The following is a 12,014-nucleotide window of genomic DNA, read 5'->3' on the forward strand; positions in this document are numbered from 1 at the left end:
CTGTTCTGAGGAGTGTGTGTGTGTGTGTGTGTATGTGTGTGCATAGTATGCGCAGATGAGTAATCTAGGCTGCCAAGTGCATTATTAGAAGAGATGTGTATGCACAGCCCAAAACAAGTGGAGTCCCAGGTTGCAAAACTGTCCCCTATGCTTGCCTGCCTTACCAGTAAAGAGTTCACACAAGAACACTGACTCCAACGTACCGTACCAGCGCCAAAGGCAGAGCAACCCTGGCCCCATCCCAGGCAGACATTCAATGATCTCCTGAGGGCTTTCAGGCCAAGGGGCTGGTATGAGAGTGGCTCTGAGCATTTGAGTGCAGGGTCTTCTGCCAGAGATGAAGCTGTCTAGGAGTTTGAAGGTGTAGGCAGTTCTTTTCTGTTTCCTCCTGTTCTTGGGGCCCATGAGTTGATCCTCAGATCTTCCTGGAAAGATAGCATATGAACAGAGTCAACTGATTTCTCCTCCACTGCTTTGATCTGCTACTTCCTACAGCCCTTCATCATGGCTCCACAGGAGTTTACCGCTGGCAACAAGGCTCCCTGGTCTCTTGGATAATGTGATAGGGGCTGGAACAAATAAATTGAGGGAACAATTACTATATCAGTTACGTCTGTTGCTTTGATAAAATTCCACAACCAAAAGCAACTTATAGATACAAGAAAGTTTGTTTCAGTTCACTGATCTGGAGGGATGAGAGCCATCATGGTGGGGAGGCCTGGCAGCAGGTAGAGGCATGAGCTCAGGACCTGGAAGCTGAGTGGCACATCCTCAGCTGCAAACACAGTCAGCAAGACCGAACTGGAAGAAGAGCGAAGCTCTGAACACCTGGAACCCAGCTCAGTGACACACTTCCTCCAGCTCTAAACACCCAAAACCTGCTTCTGGTGATCCAGTTCCTCCACCAAGGTTCCACCTCCCAAAGGCTCCGCGGCTTTCTCAAACAGCATCTCCAAGCGAGGATGAAGTTTTCCAACACACGAGCCTGCAGTCCTCATTCAGCTACCCCTGCTTACCTGACAGACACTGCCCAGGCTCTGCCTCTGTGTTGCTACCTCCTTTCTGGAGTGGGGTTCACACCTTCACCTCTATCCCTTCTCTGTATCTTCTCAAAATACAGAGGGAGACCCTGTGGAAATGGGTCACAGGCATTGCTGTGGAACCAAAGCTAGACCCTCTATGAGGACAAAGCTCTGCTGTTTAGGGCAGAATCCATCAGCCTGGTTGTGTCTTTTTGTTGTTGTTATTTTGTTGGGTTTGTGTTTTTTTTTTTTTTTTTTTTTTTTTTTTTGGAGACAAAGTCTCTCTGTTATGTAGCCTTGGATGTCCTAGAACTTCCTGTGTGGCCCAGGCTAGCTTCAAATTCAGAGATCCTCCTGCCTCTTCCTCCCTAGTGCTAGGATTAAAGGTGCACCACCATACCTGGCCTATGTCTGATTTTTAATAAGATTTTTAATTGTGTGTATATGCATGGGTCTGTGCCCATGGGTACCAGAACAAGACATATGAACCTCTGGGGCTGCAGTGCCAGGTGGTTGAGAGCAGCTGTGGGTGCTGGTCCCCTGCAAGAGCAGCAAGTGCTCTTAACTGTGCACCCATCTGCCTAGGCCCCCAGGTGTGTCTTTTCAATGTTTTAGGCTTTGAGAACTTCCCAGAGAACAAGACCATCTTACTAATACCCAGCTACACACTAACCAATGTACATTCCTCCCACCCCAGCTCTATCATCTTAGGCAGGACTCATGCTCTTGACTGGATTTTCCATATAAAGATTTCCTGAGGCTGAGGATTTGGCTTAGTAGGTAAGGTGCATATTGTGTAAGCATGAAGACATAAGTTTGGATCCCCAGAGCCATTGTAAAATCCAGGCATGGCAGCATATACCTATATATGCCCCAGTACTAGGGAGGGGATGGAGGCAGGGGAATCCCTGGAGCTCCCTAGCCAGCCAGTCTATGTGTAAAGGTAAACTCCAGGTTTACTGAGAGAGCCTGTCTCAAAAAAATGGCCATGGTCCAGGCTCATTGAGATTCTAGCTGAGGGAAATTCCAGCTGGCAGGTTGACATCCCAGTGGGACATGGGAATAGTTTTGTGTCTTTAAAGTCTGGAAGATGTTTGCCTGACTCTTTTCTTGGTCACTGGGCTCCACCCCAGGGTTCGGTCATATTGCCTTGGTTTCAATTCTGGTGTGAATTCCAGAAGCTGTAAAGTCCAGAGTCCCAGGAAGTCTATACACTGAGTGTTTCCTTACCTTTTACCCCTTGCTGAAGAAGCTGCCTCTGGGCATCTGTTCTCTCAGGAGACCCAGAAGAGGATTGTTTAGCACACAAGTTGTCCTTTAGGAGGGGGGTTCTGCTCTGCCTTGCTTTGGATTTCTGCTTCTGGGAACCCCAGGGTTCGGGTTCAGCAGATTCACCATTCCTGTGGCACTTCATGTGTCTGACGCCATCCTATTTCATCTGTCTGTGTGCTGGGGATGTACGATCTGACCTGGGGAGGGATAGCTGGGGCAGGGGTACTTGTAATTTCTTGACAGGGAGCAGTGGAAGATCCTTCACGCCCAAGTAAGTGGTGGCAGCCCAACCCATTTGCCCCATGAACCAGAACAATGAACACTATTGTTGCCTACGTGGTTGTCCGTGGCTGGGGATGCTAGGCAGTAGGGAAGAAATACCCTGTGACTGGCGCAGAGCACAGGTATGGATTTGGGAACCAATCCTGAAGTGTTTCTGCTACTAAAATATTATTAGAGAGGCACATGGCACGTATAGAGTGAAGCCTATCATCCTACCTGGTTGGTAGCCTCTATTTCAGATGTTATTAGTGACATTTATTTGGAGTGTGATTTCCATAGAGAACTGTGGGCAATGAATTGTCTGATACTTCATCCAGCAGGTGAAGAGACGGTGCCTAAAACCAATGGACAATGGAATTTTGTCAAAAGGTTGGCCCAGTCCTCTCCCCTGTAATGTTAGGTCACTCCAGGCTGGACGGTTGGTGTGATCTAAGGAGTCTGGTTTGAGCACTCAAATCCTCACCTGCGCTGACATTAGACACCTGTGAATAAGACTCAACTGTGTTTATCTCTACAAGCCCTATGTTCCATGGGATGCTTCCTCTCCTAGACAAACTAAAAGTAGCTGGTCACCCTCTCTTGGGGTCTTGGAGTCTTCCTGTTTGTGGTGGTTTGAATGTTAAATGTCCCTCATAGTCTTGGGTGTTTAAACACTTGGTCCCCAGTCATGGCACTCTGGGAGGTTTAGGAGGTGTGGCCTTGATGGAAGGAGTATGCTACTGTGTGTGGCCTTTGCCGTTAAAAGACCTAGAGTCATTTCCAGTGTGTCCTCTCTGTTTCGAGCGTGTGGTTCACGATGTCAGCTGTCCTCCTCCACTATTCCTTTGCTCTCCTGTTGTTAACTCTAACTCTCTGCACCCATAAGCCCAAAATAAACTCTTTCTAATATGAGCTGCCTTGGTCATGGTGCTGGCTAGTTTTATGTCAACTTATCACAAGCTAGAGTCACTGGAGAAGAGGGAGCCTCACTTGAGAAAATGCCTCAGTAAGAGTGGGCTACAGGCAAACCTGAGGGCATTTTCTTATGGGCCCATCCCATTGTAGGAGGTGCCACCCCTGGGCTGGTGGCCCTGGGTTCCATGTTGAGCAAGTCAAGAGATCAAGCAACACCCCTCCATGGTCTCTGCTGCATCAGCTTTTGCCTCCAAGTTTTTGCCATTTGAGCTCCTGTCCTGGCTTCCTTTGATGATGAATTGTGATGTGGAAGTGTAAGCCAATCAAACCTTTTCCTCCCCAAGTTCCTTTGGTTGTGGCGTTTCCATCACAGCAGTAGCAGCCCTGTAACTAAGACAGCCACGCGTCTTATCACAGCAATAGAACAGCAGCTGGAGACGTTACCTTTAGTGAAGGAGTTACAGGAAAGGCTCCGGGGCTCCCTTGGGCTTCCAGCATGTAACCTGAATCTCCTCCCCTCTTCGCTTACTGATGGAGCCTCCTAAGTCCTTCTGCCCTTGGCTCCTAGCTGCTCTTCTTGTGAATATGTGTCATCAGGAGACCTTTCTGTCTGCTGAATTTCTGGTGTAGAGTGGAAGTGGGAATGGGGGACTTCCTCCAAGTGGGTGTGGCTAGGAGACCCAACTTCAGTCACTAGCATCGCATAGAAGAGCCGTGGTGACACACACTTGTAATAGTCCCAGAGCAACACTCATGAGGTAGACACAGAAAGATTAGACAGTCATGGCCGTTCCTGATGCACAGCAAGGTTGAGATCAGCCTGGATCTGGAAACCCCACCTCAGAAATAAAACTATTATACAGTAAATTTTATTGAAAGAATAATGGCGTTAGTTAAAACACCTGTCAGCTGACTGCCCACCCTCACTCCAGGAAATTAAGGACTTCATGGAGGCTTCCTCCGGGAGTCACTGCTCACTTGTCACACCCAGCAGGCAAGTGACAGGAGCCCCCCGAGTGCTTGCCTAGCCCTGGTTCACCAAGATCAGGATCTGCACAGCCTGTCAGGAGGTGTGGACCCACAGTCACAGGGAATGGACCCACTCGCCTTCTATCTGTGATGCGTTTCAAAGTGCTGGAGCCTTTGCAAGTCTGTTCCCCAACCGCTTGCATGTTAACCTCATCATTACCCATCGTCCACAGTCCCCAGGGACGGAAGCCCTGTCGCCAGAGCGCCCTGCCTTTTCCAGGATCCCTTTGCATATTCAGAGAAGTTTGTGGGGTCAATGCCTGGCCACCCCCAGTATCAAATCCTGCAGAGGGCTATGGAGGGGATGTCCCCCTACACAAGCTAAGTTTATGGCTCCGTTCCTTCCTTGAGTGTGGTGTCCTCTGAGCAGGCCTGCCTCGGGAACCCCAACTCCAGCCTCTGTCTCTCTGTCTTCCAGGCGGGCCTGGCCTCCCCCGAGAACTCAGAGCAGCTCATCATCGCCCTGGAGCCCGAGGCCGCCTCCATCTACTGCCGGAAGCTGCGGCTGCACCAGATGATCGAGCTCAGCAGCAAGGCGGTGGTCAATGGGCGCAGCTCCAGTGACACAGTAGGAGCGGGGTTCACACAGGGTACCTCTGTTCTCTCTCTCCCTCCCTCCGCTCGCCCCTCCCAAACCCAGGCTTCCAGGGCCAGATACTCCACGGGGAAGGTGGTACCTCTGTTCTCTCTCTCCCTCCCTCCGCTCGCCCCTCCCAAACCCAGGCTTCCAGGGCCAGATACTCCACGGGGAAGGTGGAGTAAGTCTCTGCTCGGCGGTCCTACGTGGTCCCTAGAGGATTCCCATAAGCTAAGCATTGGTTACCCCGCCTTGTCACCCACCCCTTGGGGGCATCTCCGAGAACCCAAGGGCGACCTGAGAGCCTTTCTTAGCCTTGCATTTTACTAGGATCTGAGACTGTCTGTCTTTCACTGACTCAGTCTAACTCAATGTGCCTGTGTTAATTCCTCCCTTGAGACTGTTGGCTAATTGCTGTCTTACTCACTCCCGGTGCGTGAAGCTCCTTAGGTGCCATAGCTGAGAAAGTGGCTGATTTGTCCCGACCCTAGAGATGTACTCTTGACTGTGGGAAGGAGCCCTTGCTCAGTCTGACCCAACCTGGGCATTTTAAAGAGCTCTCCCCTTAAGTAGTTACCTGTATAAACGGATTGTCTTGGTCCCCAGAACTGTGTGCTCTACGGGTCTAGGCTCTGGTGGTCTCTCCAGGGCTCCAGGTTTTAGAGAGATGAGGTCATGGTCAAAGCACCATTGAAAGCTTGGCTACTAACCCGGCACAGTGTACGTGTCAGGAGATGCTGTACGTCCAGCTCTGAGTTCTGCTGAGTTCCCAAGTGGGCAGAATGCACCCTCCTCCCATGTCCATACCCAAGTAGCCCTGGAAGAGGTTAGAAAGGTCATTAGTGAGGATTGCCTGACCTAAACTTAGATCTTAATTATAAAAATAATGGGAAGGGAACATTGAAAGGAACACAACTGCTCCTAGGCGTGCTGAAGGAGAAGGTTCACTGGACATAAAAGGGAGAGTGTAGCTAGAGGCAGAGACAGAGACACCTGGGGGAGTCCAGAGTGGACTGACCAGACTGAGCTGTGCCGTGTGGGAGAGGGGAAGGGGAAAACAGGTGCAGCAACCAGGAGGCCCAAAGGTGCAAAAAAAAAAAATGTAGCCACCAAAATGGTTGAATTATATAGGGAAGGGCAGCCCAACCCCTGGGCTGGAGAAGTTTAGGGTAAGGGGAGGGGTATGCCCAAGGGCTGGGTTAGTCCTTATACTGATTGGTGGCCATCCTGGCCTTGCCAAGGGCTGCCAAGGCCAGCCTTTCCTCCAAGGAACTGGTTGCTTTATCATTTCAAATGCACAAAGGCGCATCTCTCTCCATTGTTTCGTTGGAAAGAAGACAAAGCCTGTGCCTTACAGGCCATTTCTCAGTTCAAAAACAGAGATTCATAGCAGGGTCTATTGATTTTGGCACAGCTTTTACATATGGTTTAAGACTGGCTCTCGGTTTTCAGGAGGCACCTGCTGAGATCCTTCCTCGGGGTCCGTCTTTGGGTTTCCTTTCCTCTAATCTGTCTCCCCACTGCCGTTTGTCATATCTGTCCCCAGGCTTTGTGTGCACTCACGGCAGGGGTGGGGCCCTGTGAGCACAGGTCAGTGGAGAGAGGGTACAGGAGAGGAAAGGGACTGGCCAGCATTCAGCCTCCACCACTCAGGGTTTGCAGGGAACATTATTTTACTCCTGATGGGTTTTAATGGGATTCATAAAAGATACATTTGTCCAATCTTGGGCTTAATCACCTGAAAAACTGGGATGATTCTTTGAGGACGGGAAAGATGTTTTGTCGCCTTCTCTCGGATATTTTTTATGACTTCCATTTTGTGGCCATCTAAATTGTTTAGCAAACCGGATCCCTGCTGCAAGGCCTGAGACATTTGTTTCTTGTTTGGCTCTTGCCATGTCTGGGATTCAACTCAGACCTGCTCGCATGCAAGGCACGTGCTCTACCACTGAGCCATATCCCTGGAGCCCGTGTAGGACCAGGAGAGAAGCCCAAATTTGGGGGGCCCTCCTGGGGTGCCCCTTTGACCACTCTAACCCAGGCTCTCAAGAACTTGCAGCCAGCTGCGCGTTTGCTGATCTATCCCCTAGCGAAGCTGGGTTTGCGGACACTGCTCCTGCGTGTGGTCAGATAGTCAGCATGGTGGCATCCAAAGGCGTTTCAGAAGGAGCAGGGTAGCTTGGGGATGTAAAGGACAGAATAATGGGGAGGGATGGAGGGAGGGAGGTGAAGCAGGAGAGCCTTCCTCTGTCACCCCAGAGCTGCTCTAGGAAATGATTTGTCACAGTTGTCATTCTGTTGCCACCAGGTCTCATAGTAGGTGTTCTGCCTTTCTTATCACCTACTGTGTGCAGGCAGCCACTCCAGGTGTGCAGTAGACGAGCAGGGTGTATTTGGGAAGCCCCTGAGAAACCTAGACCAGCTAGTGATATCCCCATTTTATAGATGAGAAAACTGAGGGCCCAAAAGGCTAAGTGATTGGCCCTAAAGCCCACTTGGCTGTGGCCCGCTGCTTCCTACGTATCCTTTCTCAGTACCTTTCTTGGCCCATTCTTCTGTTTTTCCAAGCTTGGGGATTGTTAGATCTCCAAATCCCTGGGGGCCTCTGGTCTAAGGATTCATATTGCCAGACAAGAAATCTGGAGATTTCCCAGTCCCATGACCTCACCCTTCTCACCCAAGCTCAGGATGGTTATTTGTGCCCTGTCTGTCCCAAAGGCATTCCAGCCACTCAGCGCACAAGCAGAGGCATCCCCTGGGTATCCTGCTGATAAGAGCTGGGATTCCCTAGGTTCAGATGCTACCTTGTGGCTGAAGCGCCCCCATGTGGTACAAGTGTACATTGTCTTCAAAAGCTACAGGACAGAGATTCCTATGAGCAAAATATCTCCGGCATTCCAAAGCTCCATGATGCGAAAAGGTTTAAGCCCACTTAGTGCACTGTGGGCTGCTGGGAAACTGGCCCGTTTCATTAGCCCACTCCCCAGAAGACGGGTGCCACGGCCAAGAATCTCCTCAGGGCAGGCCTTACAGCTGGGCATGGGCCAAAGATGAGGGCTTCTTCCCTCGGAGGAACTGGCTTTCTGGTTTTTGATGTGTGTTTATTAATCCTGTTGGTCCAGTGTCAGTAAATGCTCCGTCCTCGAACCCACCATGCTGGTGTCTCCAGCAGCTGCAGACAAGCGTCTCTTTTTCATGCTTTCTCATGCTGACCCTTTTCTTCCTGTGGGCCGCCAGCTAAGGAACACGTTCGGCGTAACCGGCAGAGTCGGACCTTCCTGGTGGAGAACGTCATAGGAGAGATCTGGTCTGAGCTGGAGGAAGGTATTGTGTCGGGATGTCTTTTGCCCCTACTTATTATCATCTATTTTCACTGCCTGCAAAAATGCGTTCATATTTATCACATTTGCACTTCAGGGAGATGCTCAGTGGCAGGGGCTTTAAAGGCCACTCACTCAGGGACCCCACCCTTCTGGGAGCCGGAGTTCTGCATGTCAGAAAACCATGCTGATACTCTTCCTGAGGAAGATAAGGCTCCCCAGTTCTGGAGGGAGTTGTGTTGGAGAGCATGTCACGGGCTGGGGCGGGGACACAGCCCTATGTGACCTGAAAGCCCCGGTCTTCTAGAGTCTCTCGCCTGCTTCTTCTTCCTCCATGCTTAGCCCGCCCTCTCGGACGGGCATGGTTGCATTCTCTTAGTTACCGAGTAACTTGCTATGCTACTAATTAACAAAAACCACTGTGCTCTTGGCAGTGCTGATGTGAGTAACGAGTCCAAGTTCTCGTTCACCGGCGTGTCAGAGCGGGAACAGATATGTGGTGTGTCTTACAGATTGCTGTCTTTTATGCCAGGTGACAAGTACGTGGTTGTTGACAGTGGTGGAGGCACTGTAGACCTGACAGTCCATCAGATACGCCTACCAGAGGGGCACCTTAAGGAGCTGTACAAAGCAACAGGTGAGTACTGCCTGGCTGGTTAGCTTCCCCGGCCTCCAGCCGTTTCTTGTTCACTCATTTCAAATCAGACTGGGTGATGGAGGACCCTTCTGTCTACAGTTGGAAAGCAAGGTGTACCAAGTACTCTTTCAAAGACGAACCACCCCTTGAGTTTGGGCAACAAACTGCCAAACTGGCTGTTACTCAAGTTTTACAGGATTCACCTGTAGCTTCTTACCACCTCTGATTGAAACCCAAGGCCAGAGTTCTACACCTAGATCAAGATCACCAAAATAAGGAACGTACCTTTCCATTTGGGAGGGAAAGTCTGCCGAGGCGATGTCATCCGCAGATGAGGAGATGTCATCGGCAGATGAGGTGATGTCATCCGCAGATGAGGTGATGTTATCCGCAGATGAAGTGATGTCATCCACAGACTGCATGGGCCTAAGTCCTGCTGGTTTTCCAGACCTCACCTATGGGTTTTCTCAGATGGAAGATTATGATTTTTGAAGTTATCTGTATTGATTTAATGATGAAATAGATCGAAACAGACTGTTAGATTGCTACAGGGGGAAATCCACAGAATAAGAGCCTAAGGGTGTTGAGGTGTGAGTGGGAATGGTTACTGCTATCTGTGTGCTGAGTGGGCCCCAGTGTACCAGGCCCAGAGAACACAGGGAGGCCTGGATCTCAGCATGTGGTTTTCTAACACCGTGGGTTCCATTTTCTTCTCCTCTCAGGCGGACCCTATGGATCTCTGGGAGTAGATTATGAATTTGAAAAGCTGCTTTGTAAAATATTTGGAGAGGACTTTATCGAACAGTTCAAGATCAAGCGCCCGGCGGCCTGGGTTGACCTAATGATCGCCTTTGAGTCTCGCAAAAGAGCTGCTGCGCCGGACCGAACGAATCCCCTGAACATCACCCTGCCCTTCTCCTTCATTGACTACTACAAGAAGTTCAGGGGGCACAGCGTGGAGCACGCCTTGAGGAAGAGCAAGTAAGCTGGCTCACCTTGGGCTACAGAGCATGTGGGGGTGGGCAGCATTGACAGGACAGAGAGATCGGGCATGGACCGTGGGTTTGGACACTATACATAATGTGTTCTTGAGCAAGTGACTCAATTTACCCATGCCTCAATCTAAATTTTACTATGGAAAATGGGGACAATGATTCTCGTTAGCTCAAAGGTTGCTGTGGGAGTAACATGAATTCCTGTCTGTTAGGCACCTAGGGTAATACTCAGGTCACAGAAAGTGTGGTCTACGTGTCCGCTGGTGTATTCCCTGAGAAAATAATAGCTTTATGAAAATGGGACATTTTGTTTGGGTGATGTCTTAGTCACTGTTCTATTACTGTGATAAGACATCATGATCAAGGCAACCCTTATAAAGGAAAACATTTCATTGGGGGCTGGCTTACAGTTTCAGAGGCTTAGTCCATTATTATCATGGCAGGGAGCATGGCAGCATGCAGGTAGACATTGTGCTGGAGAATTAGCTGCTAGCTATATCCTGATCCACTGACTGAGAGAGGAGAGAGGAAAGAGAGAGAGAGACAGACAGACAGACAGACAGACACTGGGCCTGGCATGGGCTTGTGAAATCTCAAAGCCCGCCCCACAGTGACACACTTCCTCCCACAATGCCACACCTCCTAATACTTTTCAAATAGTGCCACTTGCCACGGCTAAGCAGTCAAATCTCTGAGCCTCTGGGGGCTGCTCTGATTCACACCCCACAAGCAGCTGCCATAGCGGTGTCTAGAGTAGGACTTGGTGTGTACCAAGTGAGTGAACCCCAGGGGCATTCAAGTTTCCCTGCTTCTTCAAGGCCTTGGCCTGCAATTACAGCTTAGTTTGTTGTGAAATGAACCCATATAGATGATTTGGATTAAAGCTGATAATTTTTAATAGAAAAAAAAACCCTAAATTTCTGATATCTTTTTTTTAAAAATTGCTTTTGAGTCATATGTGGTAACACATGCCTGTAATCCCAGCAATGTGGAGGCTGAAGCAGGTGTGTCCTGAGTTCAAGACCAGCCTGGGCAACATAACAAGACCATATTAAAAATTACTGATATCACAAGAGTAACACCACCCACAGTGGACTGGGCCCTCCCATACCAATCACTAATTAAGAAAATTCAGGCTAATCTGATGGGACATTTTCTCAACTGAGATTCCATCTTTCAAAATGACTCTAGCCTCTGTCGAGTTGACGCTAAAACTAGCCAGCACTTCCGTCATCGCCCTTTCTCCCCACTCCCATTGATCCCTTCTTTCCTACCAGTCCTCTTCCAGTCTCATGTCTGTGTGTGCATGTATGTGTGCGTGTGTATGTGTGTGTGTGTGTGTCTGTGATGTATGTGTATGCATGTATGTGTGTGTGCGCATGTGCACGTGTGGTTGTGTATGTGTGTCTGTGTCTATGGTGTATGTATGTCTGTGGTGTGTGTGTGTATGTGTATGTGTGTGTGCATGTGTGTATGTGTGTGTGTGTATGTAGCCCAATTTCATCAGGACTGTATACGGGAGCATTGGTGAAAGTTTATTTACAGGAACACTAGCACCTTGCCGCTATATCACTGGAAGCAAAGCATCGCTCCCCCCCCCCCCCAAGCAATATTAGTATCCATAATTCTCAGGGAGGAGCAGGGCTCTGCAAATCCTCCTCTCCCATGTCAGGGCACTGAAAGCCGACCCTGGGCAGTTCTTCTGCAGATGCTGCAAGTTCCCAATATACCACATCTGGGACACATACAGTCTGCTTGTGTCTTCTTCCGGGATGTAAGCGCCCATTGATGACCACTGCCTGTGCCCGTGTTTTGCTGGGGTGGACCCTGCTTACCATGTCACTGTCTTGCCCTTTCTGTTTGGCATATCTGGAGCACACGTAAAGAGATTTTACCTTGGCGGTTTGGTCACTTCAGAAAAAAGAATAATGGCTATTCCTCCTTCCGGTCATTTTCTAAAGAAGTGGTGTGGTGGCGCACACCTGT

At 49.7% G+C, this 12,014-nt stretch overlaps 1 protein-coding gene across 3 annotated transcripts in view; it reads left to right on the plus strand.

Moving 5' to 3' along the window:
* Positions 1-12,014, plus strand: part of Hspa12a (heat shock protein family A (Hsp70) member 12A) — a 144,607-nt gene that overhangs the window by 126,616 nt on the left and 5,977 nt on the right. For all 3 annotated transcript variants that reach the window (XM_057776992.1, XM_057776993.1, XM_057776994.1), the window contains 4 exons: positions 4,918-5,089; positions 8,314-8,400; positions 8,929-9,033; positions 9,756-10,014. In XM_057776992.1, the coding sequence (XP_057632975.1) occupies positions 4,918-5,089; positions 8,314-8,400; positions 8,929-9,033; positions 9,756-10,014 (623 nt within the window). The remainder of the gene's footprint in view (positions 1-4,917; positions 5,090-8,313; positions 8,401-8,928; positions 9,034-9,755; positions 10,015-12,014) is intronic.

Source organism: Chionomys nivalis, chromosome 8 (genome assembly GCF_950005125.1).
Source record: "Chionomys nivalis chromosome 8, mChiNiv1.1, whole genome shotgun sequence".
Classification (NCBI taxonomy): Eukaryota; Metazoa; Chordata; class Mammalia; order Rodentia; family Cricetidae; genus Chionomys; species Chionomys nivalis.